The following is a 27,953-nucleotide window of genomic DNA, read 5'->3' as shown; positions in this document are numbered from 1 at the left end:
AAACTGGTATTATTTTACCAGTGGCTTAGAGAAAGCAGGGATTTGATTCCTGTTCCTCGGCCAGCCTCTAAATAGAATCTAAGGTGAGTTTGGAATCTGCTGGATTCTTTTGTCCAACCAGACAAGAGAGGAAGGGGCAAGACTAGAGCCAGAACTCTCAACTTCAGGTCCAGGCTGCCTCCGTTTGCCCTGCGCTGCCTCGGAACACCGGAGAAAGGCCAAGATCCCCTGTCACCCGGCCGGCACATCCCGCACCTTCCACCTGGCTTCCAGGACGCAGCCCGCCCCCAGACGCATCACCCGGGAACCTACTTCCCGGCATCCTCTCCGTGCGACCGCTCACTTCCGGTCTTAAGTAGGCCCGAGTAGAAGCATCACTCGGCCAGCACCCTGCTCTTGGGAAACGCTATCCGCCGGGATTCCGAGCTGTACGCCCTTGTCCCACTGCCACCCACGCCTTCGGTCAACACAGTCCCCTTACCTGCCCTGCGCCCCCCACCCTGCGGCCCCGGGCTCCCACGCTGATGACCGCCCTCACCTCCTCTCTCTTCGCCTGCCGCGGCCTTTTACAAACGCGGCCAAACTGTTCGCTGTAACGACAGTCGTTATTGGTCAGAGCCGCCCCGCCTCAGTTCGCGTTGTCTGACGGGAGTTGTAGTTTACTCGACCTAGAGGCAGCGGACAACTGCTGCGGAATCAGGTGGTGGAACCTGCTCCTACCAGGCGGTTGTACCACATGTTTGTTTTTTTTTTTTTTGCTATGGCAAACGTGCTCTGGACAACTCTGCTGGTACTGGAAGGCACAGCCAATTCTAGGGCTGGTCATGGCTAGTTCAGGCCTGAGTGAGTCCCGTTTCTGAGTAGAATTCCATCCGTCATTGATGCAAAAGTCAGATTTTCTATATTTTTAGCAACGTCCTCTGCGATTTAGTGTTTTGTCAAGGGAGTGTTGTCCACCAAAGTATTCGCTGTTTCTATCACTTGTGTGTATCAAGTTACCTTTTCTCCCTTAATTATAATCCGACGTATTACTTGAACGTTTTCCCTTAGGAGGGATTGGAATTGAGTTAATTGAGTTCCGGCATGACCTAGTTTTGGTCCATGGAATTGCAGAATAAATCTACATACTCTTTGTTGACAATAGCTGCTGAGTACAAATGTGTTAAGGGTGAGGCTTGTATGTACTGGAAAACCCCGGAATGAGATTTCCTGCACCTTTAGCCTTCATCCTGCTACTTATTAATCATTGCACTGTGGATTGGTCACCTGAGAACTGTCAAATGAAATAATATGAATAAATAAAAAGGTGAGAGCTGTGTTTGTTATATTCAGGGACATACTGAGGACTGTAGTCAATGAGACAGTCTCTCAACTCTGAGGAAGTGATGTGAAGAGGTTGGGGGGGAGGTTAGCACATCTATGATTTTTGAGAAGGGGTACGTGCATCAAGCACACGTTGGTAGAGGGGTGCTTCTGGTGACAAAGCACAGGTATCTTAGTTAATGATTTTAGTGTTTTGCTAATTATGGAAAGATGCAGGAAACTAGGTTCATAAAATCTGAATATCCATATGAAGTCCTATTCTCCCAATTTTTCCAGAGCACAGAGTGCCTTGTTTCTGATCTCCACCCTGAACTCCCTTCAAGGTATGTTGAAGGTCAGTGACTGCAGTGGCTAATGACTTAATCCTTACAGAGCCAGATGGTGAGTGACATTCTTTCGCTGGCAGAACCTTAGTCTTAACTATTAATAAGAGAAGGGGTCCCTTCTGTGATTAAGATTTGCTATGTTGTTTCCTAATCTGGAAGTAGGGGGAGAAGGGAACATTTTTTCTTTTCCACGAATTATTTTCCAATTTTGTCTTTCCATTTCAAGTTTTAAAATGATCATCAGAATATCCTGGATCGGGACTTCCCTGGCCATCCAGTGGCTAAGAATCTGCCTTCCTATATACAGGGGAGGTGGGTTAAATCTCTAATTAGGAAACTAAGATCCCACATATCATGGAGGGACTAAGCCCCGGCACTGCAACTACTGAACCCACTCGCCCTAGAGCCCATGTGCCACAAGAGAGAAGCCCCCACACACACCTAGAGAAAGTCCACACTATACAATGAAGAGCCTGTGCAGCCGAAAAAATTTTTTAAAGTATATCCTGGATCATCTAAATGATCACCTAATAATACAGTGGGGTCTCAACGTCTGGTTGTGTTTATATTAGTGCCAAGTGATTACACAAAGCCATTGTTCTCAGTTGGGAGCACTGCTTACACATCTAGTAGATGCCACAGGTGTTAAAGATCCTCCAATGCACAGGACATCCCTTACAACAAAGAATTATCTGGACCAAAATGTTAATAGCGTCACAATTAAGAGACTCTGTTGTAAAGAGAGCGTTTAAATTTTTTTCCAATGGAATTGCCCAAATGCATCCTAAGAGATCTGTGGGTTTTCAGCTGATACACATTATATGTATGTTCCAAACAACCTCATTCTAAAAGAGGTTTCTTTCTTCCAATCCAGGCATGCTGGGTTCTTCAATTCCTTCTTCAAATAAGGGCTTTATACAAATAAGGGCCTTCTTTATTTCAGTATGCTAATATTTTTTTTTTCCCACTTAATTCTCTCATTGTTTTTATAGTATTTTTCTAATTGCCATAGGTTTGGGATTTTTATTTTTCTTTCTTCTTTGGCTCTCCTGGGTTTTCATTGCAGCGTGTGGGCTTCCCTTGGGGAACACAGGCTCTAGAATGGACGGACTCAGCAGTTGCAGCATGTGGGTTTAGTTGCCCCTAGGCATGTAGGATCTTAGTGCCCTGATCAGGGATCAAAGAAGGTGGATTCTTAACCATTGGACAACCAGGTAAGTCCTGGAAATAATAAATTAATAAGGTAATAATAGATAATCTTGTCCTCTTGACTTTAAGAATGTTTCTAGTTTCTCCATTTGCATGAAACTGGCTTTCACTCTAGTTATACTTAGTTAAGAAAGATGTCTAGTTCAAAAGTATTGTTTTCAAAACTTCCTCTATTACTTTCAAAGATAAACGTTATCTTTTACCTGCAACTTGCTTTTGTCACTTAACATAAGATACTATGATCATATTTCTTAAAACAAAACAAAACAAAACAAAACAAAACATTTTTTCTGGCTGTACTGGGTCTCATTGCTCCGAGGGCACTTCTCCAGTTGTGGTGAGTGGGGGCTTCTAATTGTAGTGCACAGGCTTCTCACTGCGGTGGCTTCTCTCGCAGTGGAGCACAGGCTTTAGGTGCATGGGCTCCTGTAGCTATTTATTATTCAATATGCAATCACTATGTCTAAAAGTCCTTGGAGGTCAAACGGACAAAGGACATAAACAGAAAAGTCACAGAAAAGAAACACAAACAACCAATTACCATGGGAAAAAAATCACTAACTTTACTTGCAATCAGGGAAATAGAAGAGATCATTTTACATGTCTCAGATTGGCAAAAATGAAAGCTTAATAACAATCAGCATTTGTAAAAGTGGGGCAAATGGGTGCTTTCAGACATTTTTGGTTGGAGTGTAAAATGATACAGCTTTTAAGAGGGCAATCTGACAATATATATCATACAATTTTTACACTTTAAATTCTTTAATCCATCTCTCAATTCTAAGTATCCTAGAGAAACAGTACACACATGCACACAAACACATTCTTGAACTGCTGTTCTAGTTTTTAATATAAAACAGAGGTATTTTTTTGTTGTGTATTTCCAAATGGGTGAACAGTAGAGGTTTTGTTTTTGGTGATCATTTACTTACCTTTGTGATTTATTCATAACTTATTGTTTTGAGATGTTAAAAAAAATATTGCTTTCTTAAACCCATCTGCTCCTTCCTTTCTGCTTCCTTCTCTCTACAGCCCACTAAATCAGGAAGGCAGTCTGCACTAGTTAAACATCCCCACCTCCCACTCCCTAACCCACTGCATCCACATTTTGTTCCTACTATTTCACTGCAAGTGTTAGTTTTCAAAGTCACCAATTACTTCTTTATTGCTAAATCCAGTGAACATTTTCCCCCTCTGCCACACTTGACCCTTGACTACTATTTCCTTGAGTTGTTTCCTTCCTCATCTCTGCAACATTATGGGCCTTCAGTATTTCTCCCACGTCAGGCAGCTCTTCCTTTCTCCTTTCCAAGCTTAGCTGTCTCTGCCACTTCCATACAGACAGACCTAAGAGTTCTGCCCTCAATCCTCTTCTCACTCTACTGTCTTTCTGGGTGACTGCCACTCCTTGGGTTGAACTACCACCTAAATGTTGATAAGTCCCTTCTCTTTTCCAGCCTGGATCTCCCTTCCAAATTCTACATCATTATCGACTGGATATTTCTACCTGAATGTCTTACGTGCCTACACCCCATATTTTGGAAGGCAGATCTCATAAAACTGGCCCTGGTTTGGTCCTTTAGTTTTAGCTCTTATCACCTCATACCCAGTATTTTATCAGCACACAGCAGAAAGCCATTTGTTTAAAATGAGACTGAGATAATTAAATTAATTAAATGATTTACTACCTACAGGGTATATATACAGCACTGAAGAAAACAGTCACCAGCTTCTAATGGGGAACACAGATTTTAAAGATATAATCACATAAATACATAATTTAAAATTATGACAAATGCTCTAAAGGAAAACTATAAGATGACTTGAGAGGCTCCTGATTTAGATTGTAGGTAGAGAAAGGAAGAAGTTTTAGAGGAAGAGACATTTAAGTGGAGAGCTGAAGACAAACAGCAGACAGACAAAAGGCATTCACACGGCAGGGTTCTGCAATGGGAGTCCTGATCCCCAACCCCCTCTGCTATGCCTTGCTTTGTGAAGCATTTCACCTGTGCCAGCTGGCTCAGTATTAGGCTCTGCCAACAGGGAACCAGAGGAACATGCAAGGCAATGACAGGAAGGAATGTTCCTTATGGGTTCTGGTTCAATCTTTGTATTCAGTGTACAATCCAATGCATCAGTGTACAGAAGACCCAGGGGTGTTCCCCTCAGTGGTTCTCTGGACCTGCCCCTGCTGCACCCTCAGGCTACACTTTTCCTCACTTGCAGCTGCTTCTATGGCAGCTTTGGATGCACCAGCCTGTAACACCCTCAAAGGCTGACATAAAATACAGGACACCCAGTTAAACATGGATTCCAGTTAAACATCATATAACTTTTTTAGTTTGTTTCATATAATATTTGGGACTGTGCTTTCACTTGCTAAATCTGGCAACCCTAGCTCCCTCACCTGGTGGACCATTTCTAAAGATCAACTCTGGCCAACGGTAGGCAGCTTCTAAGGACAGGTCTGGCCCACACCTTCTGGCATGTTTCTTACCAGGCTGCAGGTTCCTGCAATAATCAAGCCCACTTTGAAGAGGTTAGAAATTTCAAGTGCCCTCCTAAACCCTTAGCTTCTGCACTGTCCACTCTGCTCAGAAGTAGTAGCTTTTTTTTTTTTTGCACTTGCAATTTTTGGACTCCTTCTACGGGCTAACCATTTTTCACTATTTACACTAAAATTTCCCTCTGTCTCCTGATGGGATTCTGATATATAAAGTGGCTTGCAGTGAAGTTGGATAAACACAGACTACTTTAGAAGACAACTGCAGGCCGTATTAAAGATTTTGGTCTAAAAAAAAAAAAAGTAAAGATTTTGGTCATTGTTTTTCAGTTTCTCAGTCATGTCAGACTCTGTGACCCCATGGACTGCTGCATGACAGGCTTCCCTGTTTGTCACCATCTCCCAGGTTTGTTTAAACTCATGTCCACTGAGTCAATGATGCCATCCAACCATCTCATCCTGTTGCCCTCTTCTCCTCCTGTCCTCAATCTTTCCCAGCATCATGGTCTTTTCCCATTTTAGATTACATCCTAAATATAATCTGAAGCAAAGACTTTCAAGAAGGGAAGAGTCATGATCAGATCTACATCTATAAAAGATTCCTTTGGGCTTCTGATTCTGACAGAAAGGTTAGCAGTCTGGTACCTGGATCTTTACCCTTCTCCTGGAAACCACAGGGAGCAATAAGGAAAACCTATGACCACCAACTCCCACAAGCAGTATCTTAAGTGAAGCCAGGGATACAGAGAAAACTCAACACATTCCACATTGAGAAGAAGCGTGGTACTGGATGGGAGGCCAACTGAGTGCTGTGGGGGAAGGACAGGGAGTGAGGAGGGGCCAGTAGTGGCAGACCTCAGAAATCATTTGCAAATATTCAGTCTGAGAGCCAAACCGTGAGTGGAGCCAGCTGTCGGAAGGACTGAACTAGTATGTGAGTACTGGAAGAGGCAGGGAGGGAAGATGTATTAAGTGCCTAAAGGATCCAGGGGAGATGTCTTTCAGAAAGCAAGTTAGGGGATCTCCTTGAAGACAAGAGTTTTGTCACCTAATGGAGCACATGAAGGAATCAAGGGTGCTCAGCTGGCACAGAACTTCTGAACAGGGCCTCATCCCAGAGAGGAACCATGGCTACACTTTTAAGGAGACAATTCATTGTAGCCACAGAAAAGGGAGGTAAGAAACCCTGACAGGGTCTTTCCCCTTCATCCTCCTGCTGGTACTTGGTCTAGAAAAAAACAACCATTTCAAATATGAATAAACAGATAGGTGTAAGCACAGCATTTGTACCAAGATACTGTAATTAAAAATAAGAAAGACAGCAAAACTTACCCAGAGTTTCCCCGGAGAAAACTCACAAGAAAATGTTCCCATAAAGCAGTTGAAAATAATACACTGACATTCCAATGTAAATTTTAAAAATCTAATGAAGCAAATGCAGCTAAGAAATACAAGAATTCAGGGAAGAGCTGTCCCTAAAGTGAAACAGAAATTGGTAGAATTTAGGAAACAGAAAAAAAAATTTTTTTCCCCCAGAAATGAAGGTTACATTAAAAGGAACACAGCTGAGTCGGGATACCACAGGAAGCACATTAAAGAACAGAGATTAGAGATGAGAAATGCAGGGACTTCCCTGGCGGTCCAATGGTTAAGACTCCACGCTTCCAAAGCAGGGGACGCGGCTTTGATCTTTGGTCAGGGAACTAAGATACCGTACGTCACGGTGCCAAAAAAAAAAAAAAAGGCAAACGAAAAGATAAAAAATAATTAAGAACAAATGATAGAAACTGATGAGGAAATCCAACATATAATTGGCAAAGGAAATCCAACATATAATTGGAGTTGCCAAAGAAAACCAAAGCAGTGGAATAGTACAAATATTTATGAATATAATTCAGGAAAGCAAGAAATATTAGCTTGGTGCATGCACCTGGCTCAGGGAATGCTTCTTTTCTTACACAGTGTTTTCCCTGGCTTGTCTCTTCCCATTTGCCTGATTTTCCAGTATTTAAGTCTTCTCACATTCTCCATAGTTCTGTGAAGCTTCTCACAATACATAGCCCGACCTCTAGAAAGCCTCAAGTCTGGCCTGCTGACCGTCAATCTGGATTGGCTGCCAGGTCTCTTCACAACTGTAATCCTAAAACTTCCTATTATCTCACTCCTGTTTGATCCTGTTTCTAGGTACTACATCATATTTTTTTTCCTGACTTATTCTTGTTCTGATGGAATTTATCCAGTTTATCCCTGAGAATCAGTCTTCTGTGAACTTACATAATCTAGTCTTTATTCTGTTGTGACCCATGACCATAATTCATTTACACTTCTGAAGACAGTGCCCCACTGATTCCTAGGTTCATTGTTGTCATTGGGTATTTTTCTCAACCCTTTTTCTATCTGGTAAATTTTAGGATGGGCCCCTTATAGGCCTGGCATCCTAAAATTTTATAGTGGTATGGCTTCATATGAATCTTTCCTATTTATTGTGCAAACTCAACATTAGCCTTTCTTCAATCTTAAAACTCAAAAAATCATTAGGGAAATTTTCCTTTATTTAATTAATTCCACCCACTCCCCTATTTTCTGTTTTCTTCTTGGAACACTTATTGATTTTATATTATAAACCTCCTGAATTGATCCGTATTTATTTTTTCTACTTTTGATTTCTGTTCTAGAACATCTCCTTGTCTTTTAATACTCCCACTGAATTTATTCTCATTTCTTATTTTGACATTTTATTAGGATTCTGTTCTAATTTCTTGAATACAGTATAAGTTTTCGGATTCTTGAGAGTTGCTATTTAGCTCTACCTTTTGCAGTCAAAGTTTTTCTCAATTTCTGGTGACCTTTGGCTCACTTCATTGAAAAGTGAAGCACTAAAAACCTGTTTGGAAGGTTTGTGTACATGGGCAGGGCTTACTGGTCAACACACTCCACTCTAAGAGGACTGGTGGCCAGTTACTTTTTGGTTTTGTTGCTCAGTTGTGTCCAACTCTTTGCGACCCCATGGACTACAGCATGCCAGGGTTCCCTGTCCTTCACCACCTCCCGGAGCTTGCTCAAACTCATGTCCACTGAGTCAGTGACGACCTTCAAATATTAGCATCTGTCTTTTCACTCAAGAGCAGCTTAGTATTTCCACAGTAGGAGCCTCTAAATCTTGCATGTTTAAGTATGGTTATTGGTCTTCTAGAGCTGAAAACAGATTAAGCTAGGCATCTCATTTATCTAGTATGTAAATCTGCTTAACTCCTACATTCTGTGCAGTAACTCATTTAAGCATATTAACCCTGAGTCAAAAATCTACTTTGTCCTTTTTTAGGTGAATTACTATTAGAATAACTTCAGCCTCCAACTTCAGAGACCATAGGGTAAAGTACTACTCAACTGAGACTCATTCATATATATTTTACTCAAGGTTCTTAAATTAAAATTTGTTGTTTTAGAGGTATGTTCTTCAAGTTCTAAACAGTCAAAATGTAGTCACTGGAAAAAATGCAATAATCCTGTACACAAAAAAGATTTTGTGTTTAGAAATCATCACTCTTTCATTGAAAGGGTTTGCTCTTTATTTCCTACAAACACAGTTTATTTTTCCAATTCAACTGTAACTTCAAGAGCACCCTGTATCTCTTAGTAAACTCAATTCTAATTCTTTATGCAAACTAGTCCTTATCAACCGCCTTTTCCAAAGTAATAGAACTCTTAACACACAAACAAAAGGAAGTTGAGCAAGCACAGAAACAAAACAAGAATAAAACTAGAATGTGAATCTCATTTTCCACAGGGAGAGAATATCAACAGGGAAAATGAGATCCTGATTTCATATAATAAGTTTTCTACAGCAATTCTTTGCGGTATCCCAATGCAAAGCATGGTTTCTGGAATAAGATTAAAAAGAAATGTAACAAATACCTGAGTGAATATAACAATATGGCTAGACCAAAAAGGAAAAAAAAAATCTCACACACAATAATCACTGCAAGAAGATCCCAAAGGTTATAGAAAACATAAAGGAACTTTAATATCCAAACAGTCAGGGCAAAGAATACTGGATTAATGAACCCCTTAAGTGTGAACCACTTCAGGTTCTTTACAGTACCAGATGTATTTTAAAGTAAAATCTGAATGCATATTGCAGAGAATGAATTCATTTTAAAAACTGTAATTTCCTTACCAGATACTAATACCAGTATGATTTTTAGACTGTTAATTTTTAAAATGATTTAACACTGAGGATAAGATTTAAAGCAAAGTTAGCAATGTTCCTGAATTGCAAATTTGTTCAGTAGTAACCCTTTGAGTAATACTACTTTCTTCTCAAAAAGTAGTCTGTACATTTTAGAATTGTGCATTAAAAAAATATTGGCTAATAAAAAGTGTTATTACTTGATATAGTCAAAATGAAAGGAAAACTACACTTTTGTTTAGATTATTTATGCCCAAATAATTTACCCTGCAGTCCACAGATGTATAGGACATAAAATTTTTTTGAATATGAGAAAAACAATGAGGGTCCTAAAACAGGAACATAAACCAGAAGAATCTAAAAACAGCATCCTATTATTTCATTTTTTGAGTATTTCATTTAAGCTGCTTTTGGTTGCATGCCCTGATCTGTAGAAGTTAACAAGGAAATAAAATTTCCAAGTGTTTACAACTGCATAGAATTGAGCCCCAGAGAATTATACATTTATGAGCTGTCTTTCCTGGGCTCTGGTTTACTGGAGTATTGGCTTAGAGACCAGTTCAGGCTCCTATGCTGCTACCTGGAGAATACAGGCCAGGAATCTCTTAAGATTCCACGGGCCTTTTCTGTTCCTAAACAAAATACCGGGAGCTCTCTGGTCTGAAAAAGAACAACCAAGCATCCGAATAGGTATAGTGGGGATCCTTTTCCTTTGTGAGTCAAACAGGAGAGTTTGTGACTTTTATTGAAAACAAAATAAAACAAAATCTCCCACTATTGTTCTAAGAGACTCTGAAACGTATTAGAAATTTCAAAACTAGAACAATGCCATCAAAGATTAAACTTCTTAATGCTTAGAGCCAACCCAAAATAAAACTGGGAACTCCAGGAAAACAGGTACCAAAAGAATCAAAGTAATGATTGCACTGAGGCTTCTCCTCTTCAAAGGCTGTCTAAGGAGGTAGGATTTCAAGGGTTTTTTGTTTGTTTGTTTGTTTATCTTTTGGCCTCTGAACATTTAAAAAATGCTTTGCCCGGCTGGTCATTCAGGCTAATTTTGGAGTTCACAAGGAACCCCCATGCCTGACCTAAGGATATTCTACAGTTTCACAGCTATCATTTGTACATATTAAAATCAAGCTGATTTACTCTTTTTGAGTAAATATAACTAGAATATGGCAAATTAATATATTCTTTTACATACAACTTTGTGTCTCAAAATTCTGGAAAAACAAGAGCTGATGACTTTGTATTCAAAGACTACCAAAGTGTGTATTTCATATTCACATGCAAACAAAACTTTATAAATCTCCTGTCGACTCTGCATGATGCCTTTAAGGAGGAAATGACATACAAAGTGTGGTAGCTGTGCAAAATATTAAATTGCTAAAACATTTTACATAATGAAATAATACATGTAAATATAGAAGTTGACATATGAAATTAACATGGATTCACAAGAACTTATCACATTTCAGAGATTTTCTTTAGTAACAAGTTTTTGTTTTTATAATTCCTGGTACACAGCAAAGTTTATCATGGAAGATAAAAACCCTTTTAAACAGACTCAACAGGGAATTCTTGAGGCACCTTCTCATATAAAACACAAGATGAATACAATTATCAATCCATCTGAGAAAAGTTTTCAATCTAAATGAACATCATTTTTTTTCCATTTAAGTGTATTTTACAGAACTTTAATAAGGCAAGACAAATTTGTGAAAAAAATGTAGATACAAAAATGATGTAAACTAATAATTTATATTTAAAAACGGCAGAGGGAAACCGTGGCGATGGGACAGCTCAAACAATGTCTATTTCAAAAAAAACCCTAAAACAGAATTGTGCATTAGCTGAAGATTACAAAGAACTTCTAGACTCTGCACAGTTTTGGTTTTTCTTTTTTTTTTTTACATCTTTATATTACATGTTTTAAATCATATCAGGAATGCAAACTAGAACTGCACACTACTTCAGTGGAAAAAAGTTCAACATTGTGCAATTTTCTGCCTCAATTTTAAAAAAAGTGGCAGCAATCCCTGCATTTGTATTTGAAACAAGGATCTGAGAATCTTTATTAAAAAAGGTAATGAAGGCAAAAATTGGCAGACATCCAGCATCTTGTTTCTTTTTAAAACAATGTGGATGATAAGTAATTTCATGATTGAAAAATGAATCTTTTAAATAAATACACTGTATCTGGCATTTGCACTGACTGATTTGATAAATCTGTAAGTAAACAACGGCTTTACTACTCCCTGTAGCCTTAAGCCCCTGACTTTAGATTCTGGAGTCCTTTTTCACTGGGTTTCATACCCTGCCACTCGATACCCTGCAGGCTGATTAGGCATCATGCTGCCATTCTGTCCTGGAGGTGGCTGCACTCCATAATTTGGTCCCATCCATGGTGGAGAAGACTGTGTCTGACTGGTGGAGAATGTGAAAGAAGCAGAGGGGAAGGGAAATCCACTGATTAAAATAAAATGTAATGCCAAGAAGAAATTACACATATGTGGGAAATATCCTTTTCCTTAAGCCCAAATATAAGAATAATTGTTTAAGTCAGAGAAAGCAAAGGCAAAAGGTTTTTCTTTTAAAAATAAGCATCCATGTAGCTTTAATTTGTACAGTTTAACTCTGTTAGTTTAACTACAGCTAAGAAAATACCCTTTATCTATAAACATTTATTCCCTTTGAACTCAGAAAAACTCATCTCTAATCTCAGAACTGTTCTCCTGGGGTTTGACATACATTGAACAAGCCACTGTCTGAAAGAATCTTGATCATCTGGTATAATACGGACTTGCATTTATATTACTCAAAGAAGAAATTAAAATATTTATTAGTATATGTAAGCTTATAAATATTTCAACATAACAAGATTCATTTTAAATAAAAACTGCAAAGTGTTTTTTCAGAAATTTAAGTAAAACTGCATAATTCAGGATGTATAAAGAAGCTTTTGTGTAACAATGTACGAATAAACCCTTTTGCACAGGAAAAAAGCCTAATGAATAAAAGCAACTAGGATCAAAATAACTGTATCCAAGAAAGACTAGTGACCATTAGTCACATAAAAACCTTAACAACTATTAAGTTACTATTTTCTTACTTAAATACTTGTTGAATCATTCAAGCATTACCAAAGTGCTTATAATGCTGGTTATAAATCAAAGCAACACATTTGCAGACAATTTTTAAAAGATATACACTTAAAACTATAAAGTAAAAAACTCTCTAAAATGCTATGCTTTAGATAGAAGGCCACATTACCTGCTAATTACTTAAAATCTCTTCTTAAGTTCTTGACATTTTCAAAGGTTAATAATAAAGGAAAAGAACAAGTGTGCTTACTTAAATCCTTGCTGGTTCCACGGCTGGCCATACATTCCATATGCAGGTACTTGCCAACCATTAGGCATATACTGGCCAATTTGTTGTGCATTCCCATACCACTGGCCCCACTGGCCATAAGCTTGTGGATATCCAATTTGATTCTGCTATTAAGCAAAGTTATAACAGATAATTTAGTATTATTTGAAATTATAGGTGCATATACAGTCCTTATATACCACAAATACATAACCATAACACATAGGGTCATCATTACAATGAAAACTAAAGGATAAGCAAGAGTAAGTTGTCAATGCTAAAAAGCAGCAAGGTCATACTGCTTCAACTCTACAGTGATGCTCTAAATGCCATATTCTTTGAGCCAGCAGGTAATGCCCTAGAAATAAACATTCAACTCAAGAGAACATTTAAGTGTTTTGTAAATTATCCATGACTGTTTCCTTTAGATAAGGAAGATATGAAGACTATATATATTCAGTTTACTTAAGAAAGTTATATAGTTTAGGATTTTCTCAATCCTATCTTGATGTTTCATTTACTATTTCCTCATAGACATGTTTGTGGGATCAAGTTTGAACTACTAGAGCTGCCTGGAAAAACAAAGGTGGCAAAATCTGGAAGAAAACGCCAAGGTCCTAAATATATTTATAGCTTTTGTTTCAACTGAATTCAAACATGCTTGTGAGTTCTCCAAATAGTATGTAAGTCTACTAAGAATTAGAAAAAAATTTAATACTGTTAGGTTTGTTAGAACATTTAAAAATCCAATGTGGTGTGAGCATGAGTCAGTTGAGGCAGTCACATTCACCATTTCACCACGGCATCCATGAACCATCACTCTGGAACTATAATATACATGTAGGAAGAGCCCCTATATGCCATCACTGTAGCTAGAAACATTAACAATTTCATTTAAAAATACCTATTAGTCCAGCCATTACTTTGCAAAGTCAAGAACCCTCTCACCTGTTGCACAGGATTTATCATATCAAGAGTTTCTTTGCCCCAGTAGCATTTTACAACATGGCCTTCAATGGTAGTTCCATTAACAGAAACAATTGCATGTGCTGCACTTTCATGGGAATTGAACCTATTGAAAATAATATTAAGAATTACAATGATATTACAATTACAATGATAATACAATTATAATAATATTAAGAATTACAATATAAATTGTTTAAGGTACTTATAAATAAAACATTTGAAAAAATCAAACTGGGCCTGAGGTAAAACAGGAAGTTAATATAAGAGAATAAAATGGCCTACGTTTTCATTTTTTGGAGAAAATTCTCTTAATAGAAAATGATTTGCCTTTGTATTAGAAGGAAGGAGTTATTGTGGCAAATTTAATAAAAGCTAGAGAAATTTCTATTTCTTCATAACCAAAGTAAATTTTAAAGAAAACCACTAAGTTATAAGTTCAAAAATGATCTGGAGTTGTAAAAGTTTTTTTAAAAACCACACCTACCGAACAAAAGAATATCCTTTATCTGGAAAGACTCGAATTTCCATTATTTGTCCAAATGGTGAAAAAGTCTGACGCATTAGTTGTTCTGTTAGACAAAATCCAAAACCATATCGCATTAAAATCTTACAAATATCAAGTACTTTAAAATTAACCTTAAGATGCCACATAGGTAAAGTCCCCATACCTGTTAGCCCGGAAGTGACGCCTCCACAGTACACAGTACAGTTGCTTGGACTAGACTGATTTACGACCTCATCATATGATAGCTGTTTGGTGTTTGCTGGGGAGAAAAGTTTAATATTTTTAGTTCATAAAATGTTCAGAAAGAGGAAAGCAATATTAACTATACTACTGTAATGGTAATATTTATCTTGATCAAAATGCTTGTTTAATACATATTACAATTTGATTGAGGATTAAACCTCCCTGAAGAATGTCTAAATATTACTCAGTATTCTCTAATTAATAGGAGACTTGACATTAGAGATATTACTTAATATTTATAATTACAAAAATGAAAACTAAGTACATTTTTGAACAGTAGTCTTGATTTGCTTCTCATCTATTTCTGCAATAAGTCTCCGGGAACAGCTCTAACATTTAAAATCTAGTGTTTTTCCTCCAAAATTCCACATTTCCTTTTCTTCTCCAATACACCTACACTCATATGTACTCTTTGGAGCTGGAGGCTTTCGGGTTGCCCAGTTAGTTCTGATTTGTCTTCCACCAAGCCACTGGCCACCCATCTGTTGAATGGCGTTTTCAGCATCCTGTTCCACACAACATTAGAAATGACAAAGAAGCCACTGTTAGTTGAAGTTAAACAACTGTTTGCAAAAGAGAAAACTCATGGTTGCTTTCCACAAATGTTTTCTTAATGGAATACTTTATGATATACACAATATATGACAGCTTTCCTAAAATACAATGGTGCTTTTATTTATTTTACAATGGTGCTTTTAAATTGTCTTTCTTTTACCTCATAAGGGCTTTTGGGAATTTTATTTTATTTTTAAAATTTTACTTATTTATCTGGCTGCTCTGGGTCTTAGTTGTAGCATGTGGGATCCAGCTCCCTGACCAGGGATCGAACCTGGGCCCCCTGCACTGGGAGCTCAGATTCTCAGCCACTGGACCACCAGGGAAGTCCTGTGGGAATTTTAATCACCTGAAAGACTCGAGCCCAAAAGCCCCTGTGAGGTAGCCATTGTCAAGTTCACCCAACAACCCAGACTATTATGGATGAAAATCTCACTTTATACAATCCAACAAGCTTTCAACAACAGCATTTGATTACTCATTCATCTTACAAGTAAATACTGAGCAGTCATCATGTTCTAGACAGCAGTTAACGTCAAGTGCTGGGAATACAGTCAAAGAGGCAGACACGGTCTCTGCTGCCAGGGAGCTTCCACGTTTTGGAGGGGACAAATAAAGTAATTATTAGTTATGGTAAGTGCCATGACAGAAACAAAAGGCTGAGAGCAAGAATATGCCATGCTGAGATACAGGGATAAGAATCTACCTTAGGGAACCCACTTACACTGTTGGTGGGAATGCGAACTAGTACAGCCACTATGGAGAACAGTGTGGAGATTCCTTAAAAAACTACAAATAGAACTGCCTTATGACCCAGCAATCCCACTGCTGGGCATACACACCGAGGAAACCAGAATTGAAAGAGACACGTATACCCCAGTGTTCATCGCAGCACTGTTTATAATAGCCAGGACACGGAAGCAACCTAGATGTCCATCAGCAGAGGAATGGATAAGAAAGCTGTGGTACATATACACAATGGAGTATTACTCAGCCATTAAAAAGAATACATTTGAATCAGTTCTAATGAGGTGGATGAAACTGGAGCCAATTATACAGAGTGAAGTAAGCCAGAAAGAAAAACACCAATACAGTATACTAACGCATATATAGGTAATTGAGAAAGATGGTAACAATAACCCTGTATGCGAGACAGGAAAAGAGACACAGATGTATAGAACAGTCTTTTGGACTCTGGGGGAGAGGGAGAGGGTGGGATGATATGCGAGAATGGCATTGAAACATGTATAATATCATATATGAAACGAATCACCAGTCCAGGTTTGATGTATGATACAGGATGCTTGGGGCTGGTGCACTGGGACGACCCAGACGGGGCGGGAGGAGGGAGGGGGGTTCAGGATGGGGAACACGTGTACACCTGTGGCGGATTCATGTTGATGTATGGCAAAACCAATACGATACTGTAAAGTAATTAGCCTCCAATTAAAACAAATAAATTTATATTGAAAAAAGAAGAATCTACCTTAGGGCAGCACAATTAGGGAAGGTCTCTTAGAAATGACTTTTAAGCTGAGGAAAAGGAGCTAGAAAAGTCAAAAACCCAGAGTGTTCCTGGTAGAGGGAAAACCACTGCAAGTATGTTAGGGCAGGCAAGAGTTTGGCACACATCTAAAAGAAGCATGTGAAACACAACTAGTATCACTGGACTCTAGTGTGCCAAAAGGAAAAGTGTGAGAAGAAAAAACTGATTATTTTAAGTAAGAGATTATCATGATCCAATTTATGTCTTAAGAAGGCCATCCTTATGTTTTAAGGAGAACAGTTTGGGGAGATAAGACAGTAAAAAGACACTTTATAAGACTAATGTAATATTCAGATTAAAAAAGAATGTTGGTGACCAGGACTAATACAGTAGCAGTGATGGAACCTAAAGGAAGAGTCAACAGAATGGGGGTGGGGGGGCCGTGGGCACAGTAACTAAAAGGGCAGGAATCAAAGCCAACTCCTAGGCTCCTGCTTGGGCAGCAGGGAGGACGGTGCTAGTGCTGACGGAAATGAGAAGCCTGGGAGGCAGCGGAGGAACAAGTTTGAGGAAGAAACGATTATTTAAGACACATTAAGTTTCAGATATGTGTAAGACAGCTAAACGAAGATAATTTGTTAGTTAAGTGTGAAGTAAATGGAGCTGCAGATAGAAGGTTCAGAGCCACGAAGAAAGACTGGAGAGAAAAGAAAGCGTCCTACGATAGAGCCCTGAAAAACAGCAAAATGTGAGAACTGGATAAAGGAGAAATCGCGAGCTAAGGTGACCAAGAAGGAATAGCTGGTGATGAAGGAAGAAACCCACAACAATGTACTGTCAGAGAGCCAAGCAAGCAGAAATCAATAGGTGAACCTGAAAAGAGTAGGCTTGGTGTAGAGTAAGAATAAAGCCAACTTAAGAGTAGACTGAAAAGGAAGTGGGGTTCAGCTTTGGTCGAATGTGCGCTTAACCTAGCACAAAACAACAGGTAAATTTAAGGCTAAAAGTGTTCTTAAGACACGTAAAAAGGAAATGATTCTTGAAGAAACAAATATTGCTTTCCACACTAACCAGTCTGAACTCTGTAAGATGTTTAACAACTATCTGTTGTTGGATGAACTGTGTCACTTAAATTTATATGAAGTCCTATCTATCCAGCCTCGTAACTGTGAAAGTGACCTCATTTGCATTTGAAATAGGGTCTTTGCAGGTGTATTAGTTAAGATGTGGTAATACAAGTTAGGGTGAGCCCTTTTAAAGAAGGGCTGTTGTAAGAAGATGAGAAGTTAACAAGGACACATACAGAGGAAAGAGGGTCGTGTGTGAAGACAAAGGTAGAGACTGGAGCAATGCAGCTGCAAGTCAAGGATGCCGAGGACTGCCAGTTACCACCAGAAACTAACGAGGGCAGGAAGGACACTTCCAGCGTCCTCAGATGGAGCATGGCCATGATGACAACCTGATTCCAGACTTCTATCCTCTAGAACGTAGAGAATCTTTTTCTTGTTCTAACTCACTCAGCTACTGTGATACAGCAGCCCTAGAAAACAAATATAATCACATGCTCATATACAACTACAGTGGAGGAAAGACTTCTTCCACTGCAACAGCAGAAAGGAGGGAGAAGGTGAGAGTATTTAATGTAGGTTTGGTGGTAGAAAGCTGAGGGCATTTCTGTATGATAGCTTTTACTTTCTCATTTGAAGCTCAGGGTGATGATGGAGAAAAAGAGTGAGGAATATCTGAGGAAAAATGAGGGAGCATGAAAATAGTTTTTCAAAGAACAGGAAATCAATTTTACTAGAGAAACACAGGTTTACAAAGACAGAGCCATGTGTTTATCTATGTGTAACTGCTAAATTAGAAGTGAAACCAGCTGACTCAGTTTCTCTCTAGCAACACTCAGTTACTTCAGAGTAGGCAGGGAGGTATGTTCAACCAGTACTGGAGTTTGCCTAGGACACACAACACAGGAGAGGCAAGGGAGCCAGGGGCAACTGCAATCAGCGCTGTAGCACTTTGCAACACCAGAGAATGCCTGCCAAGCACATAGCACAAATTTATAAAAACTAAAATATAAATTTGGGAAGATCAAACTGTGATGATTGTCAGGATTATAATCCACGTCTGGTGACTACAGAGGTCACACATGGACATCCTCTGCTATATCTGACTTTCATACTAACTCTGCATTAAATAGTGACATATAGCAGGGGAATATATTCCATAATCCCAAATGCAAAAAAATGAGTTTTTACTCCACCCAAAGAGCTCAACCTCTATCACCAAGTATTACAAAACATTGACAACCTATTTATCAACCCTTTAAAGTAAATGTGACTGTCAATTCATTGCATGAGGTATTCTTCTACCTTCCCTAAATATTATGCTGGGATTAACAGTAAAGCTTTAAGAACTAGTTACAGTCTCATAGTTTTTATTTTTTCATCTCCTTTTACACCTAGTAGATGGGACCATACATGACAGCTTTTACATCTTCACCTCTCAATATGCTTTACCATTTGCAATTTTTCTTCTAATATACGGATTTTTCCTGACCTCTTAGATTAATACCTGCTTCTGAGAAGACACTTTCACTTCATGAAAGGAAGATGATAGTTAGAATCTGATTGAAAGATACGATGCCACTATGCGAACAGCTGACACACAATTACAGTGCATTTTACCTTCTTTTGCCTTAACTTAAAAGCCATGTTAAGGACTTCCCAGGTGGTGCAGTGGGTAAGAATCCACCTGCCAATGTAGAGGACATGGGTTCGATCCCTGGTCCAGGAAGACTTCACATGCTGCAGAGCAACTAAGCCCGTGTGCCACAAATACTGAAATATGTGTGCTCGAGGGCCCGCAACAAAGAGTTGTGCCCCCCCACTCTCCACAACTACAGAAAGCCCTCTTGCACCAATAAAGACCCAGCACAGACATTAATTTAAAAAGAAAAAGGCCATGTTAACATTTTTAGGGCTGATTTTTTATTTGAAAAGTCAATTCTGGAAAAGTAAAATGGCTGCAAGCTGGCTGTTATAGTGAATATCTGGATAGGGAGGAATAACCAGACATTAGTTTCAATATGAGCAGACACAGGAACTAGAAAATATAGGACAGTTTGACACTAGTTGGCATAACTGCAAACAGATGTTTTTAAAAACTCAGAAGGAACTGGTACAATAAATGATGCTGATAAGTTTCACCTGAAGTTATCAAGAAATGATATCTATTTCAAATATTCCCTTTACTAAAGAAAATCCTTTCTAAAATACATTTCATAGTATCAAAAATTTTAATGGCTCATTCTAAGGCACTCTTGCCCAAAAAATAACAGTATTTTTGCACTTATCACTGGCAAACAATCGTAACATAGAGGCAATACAATAAAATTAAAGGTTAATGAAACCTGAGTGTATAATCCAGGATTAATGCATATAAATTCTGCTACCATCCACCCCTATATTTTTAGAAGTGTGATATCTCTGCATTTAATTGTTTGGAATCTTGAGTTATCACACTAAAAAACCTATTTACTTGAATTAGTAATATATTTACAAGGTTCAAACTTCACATAGTACAATACAGCTAGAAGTGTCTTGCCCTCCTGCCCATGTGCCTCTCATTACCTAGCCCACAAACAGGAAACCTTACAAGTGTCTTGTTAATCTCTGCAGGGGGGATGCAGGGGGAAAAGAAATCACCCCCACCCTGCCCCCTGCCATGCATACACATATAATATACTCTCTTATTTTTTACACAAAGTTTTTTTACCTGACAATATCCCATGGAAATCCTTCCATAACCAGTACTTACAGAGGTTCCTCATTCATTTTCCTTTTGTAAACAGCACAGTATTGCATTGTATGGAGAACATACCAAAGATTTTATACAGCTGTCATAAACATAAGCCTTTCCTTCTCTATAACCTCTAAACAATGCTATCCTTCCTTTTCTCTGCAAAACTCAGAAACTGCAAGCCTATGCAAATTCATGTTCAATAGTGTTTACTGAATGAAGGAAATGATGAGACATTTTCAAATACATTAATATACTCTTTTTAGAAAAATTCTGATCCACTGGAACATTTTATTAGCTACTTTTACATTAACATGGGAATATAAAACAGGGAGAAAACAAATCAAATATATATGAGATACTCAATATCTATCCTATCTTTGGATGATGATTTAAACACCTCTACTTTTTATATTCTGAAAACATTTCCTCAGTACTTTGCATGCATCAGGTGCTAAATACATGTGCTTAGTTGCTCAGTTGTGTCCAGCTCTTTACAAGCCCATGGACTGTAGCCTGCCAGACCCCTTTGTTCATGGGATTCTCCAGGCAATACCTGAGTGAGTGGCCACTCCCTTCTCCAGGGGGTCTTCCTGACCCAAGGATCGAACCCCAGTCTCCTGCATTGCAGAGGGATTCTTTACCATCTGAGCCACCAGGGAAGCCCAAGGTGCTAAATAAATGTTGACTAAATAATCGAACAGGAGAAAGAAGGTATCCTCTAGTAAGAGTACTAATTATCAGTGATATGAACAAATGGTAGATGACAGAAATGACTAATAACTGAAATGAAACGAACATTTTTGTTCTTTCTTATATTGCACATGCACTTTTTATTGAGCTCACCCATTTGTTGAAAAAGGAGACAAAGCCATATCCCTTAGACTTTCCTGTCGCCATGTCTTTTACCACTCGGGCATCTCTGAAATCAGAAACAATCAGAAGTTTAGGTTTGCAAACTCTCCTCTGGGTATCAAGTGAGAATTTCATACACAATTCATTTTCATGTTTCATCTTCATTAAAATGAACCTTTAATACAAATTTACCTTTTATTCTATAAAGTTTATCATGTATTAGCAAATGAGGCTTAATTTTATAAACATGCAAATCAAAAACTTCTTAAATATATATGTATACATTTTACAGAAACTGCCTCCCACTTCAAAAAATTTTTACATTTTTAAATATTAAGCATGGTAAAAGCAGCTATTCACATAAATTACTTAATTTATAGGGTTCACTGGCACACTAAATGAATGGCTTTCTTTAACCATGCAATTTATAATTTGCTATTTTACACTATATACTACCTTATATACTACCTAATCATTAAAAAATTAAAATAGAAAACTGGAAACTAAAAGAATGAAAAAGTTGTATATTCCCTAACTCAATTAATTTTTTTCATTTTCTCAGATCAGTTCACACCCCCCTTCTGAACTATGGGTAAATTTTGAGAACTTGACATTTTCAGAAATGTTAAACTACTGAAGAAAAATACTAGACACACACTTTAGTCTTATTCTATATAAGATTTTATACTAAATTCTAAAATAGCAATAAGATTGATTGGAAACTACAAGATATAAAAGCAAAATTTTAAAAAGTCAGAAAGTAAAAAAGCACGCCAACATTTATCCACTGTGAACCGTAGCTTGTAGTTAGCCAGGGCAATTCTGTCCATTCTTCAGAGATACTCTGCAAAATAACCAGAGCCCTATTATTTGAGATTGAGTGAAAAACCCAGCCATGATAGCTAAAACTCCATACCTCAAAAAATTGGACTCAAATTGTGCTTCGCAGGCAATCTGCTTTTAAGTTAGCCAGGTATGTCACAATGCTTGTTCTCTCAGGACACATGAACAAAACAGGCACTTTCACAACAAAAACCCAAGTCAGAAAGCCATGCAATATAATTTTATATTAAAGTATACATAAGCATATTTTGATAAATTTAGGAGTGATTTATTAAGTGCTTAGGGTCAAAATGACAAAGAGGTGATGGTGAAAGAGGAAAACTAATGCAAGTCACTTCTCAATATGTAAAAATACTTATGGTACACATGCATTTAATTTGTAGCTGACTCTTTCTACAGCAAAATCTGTTAGACTACCCTAAACTCAAGGAACAGGAAAAATTTAAGCTGTATAAATTAGGGAAAGAAAGTGCTGTAATTTTATACCAAATATTTTAATAGGCCAACATTTACTACACAACTTCTTTAAATCAAGCACTGTTGCAGAATCTACAGACAATACCTGACTATCATGAGAATCTCTCAATATATGTATTTATCAATGTATCTCCTTTAATTAAAAAGAAAAATCAAGAAGTGATGCTACCAACTGAAAATGGTTCCTTCAAATTTAGAAACACTAACTCTTAGAATAACCTAAAGCTTAGACATTATCTCAACTGAAAATTATAAAACTTAAAGGTCTTATCAAGAAAAAATCATATATACATCAGTAATCATAGTAGACTCTAAGAAAATTTACAGACTACAATTATGATACCAACATATTTAACAAAAAGAAATTATTGATTCTTGATTAAAACGTAATGAAATTACTAAAATTTGGATGTCATTTAACTTACACTCGCCAATTGTTAAACAATCTTTATCTTAACCCCAAACTAAATATTCACGCTTTCAGAAAAGCGACTTCAATCAAAATCTAAATATTTAATAATATAGCATTTAATCTGTTAAAATGTTAGAAAAGCCTTTTCTTCTTAAAGTTAAGTTTTAGGAAATGTTAGCCTTGATTCTTATATTATCTGAAAGAATTCTCTAAGGAAGAAGTAGCAAAGATACAGATCAGAGTTCTTTAATCCTTTACAGTCCTGTGACTACGCTGAAAGTGGAAAAAATTTACAAAGATACTATACACCAAAATGAAAACAAGCACAAAATTTTGCATACAGAAATTTATAGCGCCTTTAAGAGGTCAAAGGTTAAGACTGTCCAATCTAGATATCCGAAAGCCAGCTAACCATCATCAAAACCCTAAAACAGACTAAAAAGAACAATCAAGAAATTAGAACTTTATTTCCCTAAAGTCAGTTCTAAGAGATCAAGAAAAATGTCACCTAAAAGAAGAGCCTACCTATAAACTCTAATCTTGTGACTGCCTTTAAAGTTGGCCCCTTACTTGTGATCATTCTTTGGTCACTATCCATTTTCATCCTCCTACCAGTGAATTGAAACTCTTCAAATGAAAATTCCCAAATTTAACATCAATACCACCAGCATTTACTTTCCAGTCTCCTTCTCATTCTCTGCTGTTGGTCTGTCCATCAAACTAAATCAAAGCTAGCATTTCCTTTTTTCTACTCTTCTAGCTGGAACACCAATAATAAAGCAACCAGAAACTCTAAAAACTTTGTTTTCTAGATTCAACAATTACTTCTAAGAAAGTGCAATAATCAACTTATTCTTACTCTATTATAGGCATGCTTTTCAAAATATTAAAGTTCTTTTATGATAAATACTCAAGTGAGCTATTTATAACAGGCCTAAACTGTACAATTAATAACAATGGAAGCAATACAGTGCTTCACAAAATACTAAGAGGCATTATTATTGTTGTTAATAGCAACAATAACAACAAAAGGACAGATATCCTGGAATTAACATTTAATAACTGCTTTTTAAACTATTAAGGTTTCTTTTTGTTAAAATATATTAACAGAAAATGCATGGTATCATAGAAGTGCCAAAGGGTTTAAACTCCTTAATCACAGCACAAGTTCACTAGATTATGACCAGGCTAGCAAGACACTCATACAAGAAACAGGATGCAGGACAGCACATTCGTCTCTTAAAAGCTAATGCTAATTGAAAAAAAAAATTAAGATAATTGAAGACCAAAGATTTATCAAGGGAAAATAATCTTTGGCTGTTAACTGCTTGAATAGGCTCTAAACAATACATTTATTCAAGTGAATATTAATACATTACATTCAGGTGTCAAAATTAATGTCCAAAAAAATTCACAACAGATTTTCAAATTACTTCTATATAAGATTGTTTTTAATTAAAAGCATTTTTAAATTTATCTTCTGTTACTTACGATATTCTTCCAAATGGCGCAAAAGCAGCTTTTATATCTTCAGTTGTAATTTCTGGACTGAGATCACCAACAAAGACATGGAAATGATCTTATAGGGGAAAGGAAGGGGAATTGAAAAGAAAAATACAATTTTAGAATTTAAAAAAATGCTAAGATCTATTTAATAAAGTATTCTTAAAATAATTTATGTATTACAATAAAGTATAAGTAAAACACTATCCTACATCTAGACAAATTCTATCAGTTTTAAATATAATGAATAATGAATCAAGATGACAATACAGGAAAGATTCTCCTATGATATATCTAATGGGAGACTGATAGTTACATTTCTACTTATAACCAATTATTATACTGGCCAAAATAAACTAGTAATATATAACAAGTTTTGCAAATATATATATATATATATATATAAATAAATGACTTATTTACCATTCTAATAGTAATTATTCACATTCATTCAGTTTACCACTACATTAAATCTAAACAAATTAAAATAGTGGTATTATGAGTTATTAGGCTAGATTTGCCTCAGTTAAGACAGTTTACTGAAGCTAGCTATGAGATATACTTGGTTTAACCGTATTTTGTGAAGAACAATCAAAGAAATACCTTGCATTGCAACAGTTTGATGTTAAAGTATTTGAGTTTTCTCAAAAGCCAACAGTTTTGGTTGCCCAGACATTACACCATTCAGTTTATGTGAATCCATGTGCAAGTGAACTAAGACTGAAGGCAACAGAATGAAAACAGTAATCCCTTCACTTTATATCAGAGTCATTAAAAAAGCACTGGAGAGAAATAATGATCCCATATATGAAGTTTTCTTAAAAAGACAATGCTCAAAAAAAAAAAAAAAAAGAAACACTTTAAATATACAAAATAGTTGGATCAACACTTTAAATGGACATACATATCAATTCTGACAAAGTATATCTGGAAAGAAAAGTTACCCCTACTTGGCAGGCCTTAAGCAACATATTAGGTTGCCATTTGGGAGACACAGTTTCAAGTGAAACTCAAGCAATAAGATCTGGGTATGAATCACAGAACTTGACCTCAAGGAAACAGGGTATCTTGCCCTTCAGTGGTGAAGTATTTCTAAGGCATCAGGGGCTACCAAGGCGGGGAATCAGAGAACTTGAAATAGCACCCAAGAAGTGGACAAGCCACACTTGGTCAATACTGGGAAAAAGGGGGAAAAATATTGCCAGAGAGACAAATAGAAACACGATCCCTCCCCTCCCCGCTCCCCCCAACATCAAACAAAAAAAACTTCAGGTGGTTAGTGAATAAATACCCTTTCAAGAGATTTCATTTTATGTTTAAGAAGATACAATTACCTTGTGAACGCTGTGTGCTGACAACGGTACTACCTGATGACAAAGATTAGATTTGTTCTTAAATTTATTAACACAAACACAGTCAATCATATCTTAGGATAACGATCAAAACATTACTGCAAATGCATGATGTTTATATGCTTTACAAGAAAACTACTATGTACAATAAACACAAAAGTTCAAAGAGTATAAAATATACTTACTGCTTGTGTCTTTCTTTTGACTGCTGGGAGTTGTTGCCCAATTCACTTTGACTTCCTAAAAAAATTTTTTCTACATTTATATTTCATAAAAATAAAGGTCATAATCAGGTGTTACAAGATTTGCATCTATGAATACAAAGCTATATGTCTGACAAGAAGCATTCAAAATTTTCTGGTCAAAATTTCAATACTTTTTAAAAAAGAATTAACAACTTTGTTTCATTAAGTAAGGACATTAAAAAAGTCATTACCATCTGTTATCATTGCCAATTTTTTTTTTTAAGAAAAGGCATTTTAACATTAGGAAAAATGTAGAAAGGACATAATATCAGAATTATTTCATTTTTCCCTTCAATACTTATTTTTTAATGTACACTTCTGCAAATATTAACAAAGCCTAACCATACATAACTTCTCTATTAACATTCAACTAACCTGCCTAATTGCACTTATCTCACACTTTACTTTTGAGTAAAGTAATACTCAAAATTCTCCAAGCCAGGCTTCCAGCAATACGTGAACTGTGAACTTCCAGATGTTCAAGCTGGTTTTAGAAAAGGCAGAGGAACCAGAGATCAAATTGCCAACATCTGCTGGATCATGAAAAAGCAAGAGAATTCCAGAAAACATCTATTTATGCTTTATTGACTATGCCAAAGCCTTTGACTGTGTGGATCACAATAAACTGTGGAAAATTCTGAAAGAGATGGGAATACCAGACCACCTAACTTGCCTCTTGAGAAACCTATATGCAGGTCAGGAAGCAACAGTTAGAAATGGACAGGGAACAACAGACTGGTTCCAAATACGGAAAGGAGTATGTCAAGGCTGTATATTGTCACCCTGCTCATTTAACTTCTATGCAGAGTACATCATGAGAAACGCTGGGCTGGAAGAAACACAAGCTGGAGTCAAGATTGCCAGGAGAAATATCAATCACCTCAGATATGCACATGACACTGCCCTTATGGCAGAATGTGAAGAGGAGCTAAAGAGCCTCTTGATGAAAGTGAAAGAGGAGAGTGAAAAAGTTGGCTTAAAGCTCAACATTCAGAAAACGAAGATCATGGCATCTGGTTGCATCATTTCATGGGAAATAGATGGGGAAAGAGTGGAAACAGTGTCAGACTTTATTTTTTTGGGCTCCAAAATCACTGCAGATGGTTGATTGCAGCCATGCAGAAATTAAAAGACGCTTACTCCTTGGAAGGAAAGTTATGACTAGATGGCATACTAAAAAGCAGAGACATTACTTTGCGAACAAAGGTCTGTCTAGTCAAGGCTATGACTTTTCCAGTGGTCCTGCATGGATTTGAGAGTTGGACTGTGAAGAAAGCCGAGTGCCGAAGAATTGACACTTTTGAACTGTGGTGTTAGAAAAGACTCCTGAGAGTTCCTTGGACTGCAAGGAGATCCAACCAGTCCATCCTAAAGGAGATCAGTTCTGGGTGTTCTTTGAAAGGACTGATGCTGAAGCTGAAACTCCAATACTTTGGCTACCTCATGCGAAGAGTTGACTCATTGGAAAAGACCCTGATGCTGGGAGGGATTGGGGGCAGCAGGAGAAGGGGATGACAGAGGATGAGATGGCTGGATGGCATCACCAACTCGATGGACATGAGTTTGGGTAAACTCTGGGAGTTGGTGATGGGACAGGGAGGCCTGGAGTGCTGTGATTCATGGGGTCGCAAAGAGTCAGACACGACTGAGCGACTGAGCTGAACTGAACAGAACTTACCTAAAGTACCAATAATTTTTTTTTTCTTTTATTCTTCCCCATTAGTAGTCAGCATTCCTATGTTTCAATAAAGCCTGGTAATTCAACAGTTACTGCAGTATTTACCA

The 27,953-nt window shown here is 37.3% G+C and overlaps 2 protein-coding genes across 27 annotated transcripts in view; both read right to left on the bottom strand.

Annotated features, from left to right (window-relative positions):
- Positions 1-6,759, bottom strand: part of C3H2orf42 (chromosome 3 C2orf42 homolog) — a 42,017-nt gene extending 35,258 nt beyond the window's left edge. For 2 of the 9 annotated variants that reach the window (XM_069582908.1, XM_069582912.1), the window contains exon 1: positions 482-570. The gene's annotated coding sequence lies outside the window, so the exon portion shown is untranslated. Of the gene's footprint in view, positions 1-481; positions 690-6,693 lie in introns of those variants that run through there. The other 7 variants (XM_069582914.1, XM_069582905.1, XM_069582906.1 and 4 more) reach the window with 7 other exon arrangements.
- The window catches only part of TIA1 (TIA1 cytotoxic granule associated RNA binding protein), a 38,421-nt gene continuing 13,863 nt past the window's right edge, over positions 3,396-27,953 (bottom strand). Inside the window, exons 4-14 of one of the 18 annotated variants that reach the window (XR_011255574.1) lie at positions 26,109-26,163; positions 25,906-25,938; positions 24,560-24,647; positions 21,328-21,403; positions 15,037-15,145; positions 14,560-14,655; positions 14,376-14,460; positions 13,871-13,994; positions 12,905-13,050; positions 6,694-6,836; positions 3,396-6,589 (exon numbers count right to left, since the gene is read on the bottom strand). Coding sequence is in view for 8 of the 18 variants with exons in the window: in XM_069582920.1 (XP_069439021.1) it covers positions 11,851-11,977; positions 12,905-13,050; positions 13,871-13,994; positions 14,376-14,460; positions 14,560-14,655; positions 15,037-15,145; positions 21,328-21,403; positions 24,560-24,647; positions 25,906-25,938; positions 26,109-26,163 (939 nt within the window). In the remaining 10 variants the exon portion in view is untranslated. Of the gene's footprint in view, positions 6,590-6,693; positions 6,837-9,360; positions 11,978-12,904; positions 13,051-13,870; positions 13,995-14,375; positions 14,461-14,559; positions 14,656-14,904; positions 15,146-21,327; positions 21,404-22,114; positions 22,181-22,252; positions 22,357-24,559; positions 24,648-25,174; positions 25,292-25,905; positions 25,939-26,108; positions 26,164-27,953 lie in introns of those variants that run through there. The other 17 variants (XR_011255577.1, XR_011255582.1, XR_011255581.1 and 14 more) reach the window with 17 other exon arrangements.

This window comes from Ovis canadensis, chromosome 3, assembly GCF_042477335.2.
Source record: "Ovis canadensis isolate MfBH-ARS-UI-01 breed Bighorn chromosome 3, ARS-UI_OviCan_v2, whole genome shotgun sequence".
Lineage (NCBI taxonomy): Eukaryota > Metazoa > Chordata > Mammalia > Artiodactyla > Bovidae > Ovis > Ovis canadensis.
Note: the sequence above shows the minus strand (reverse complement) of the source record. Positions and strands in the feature narration are given on the sequence as shown.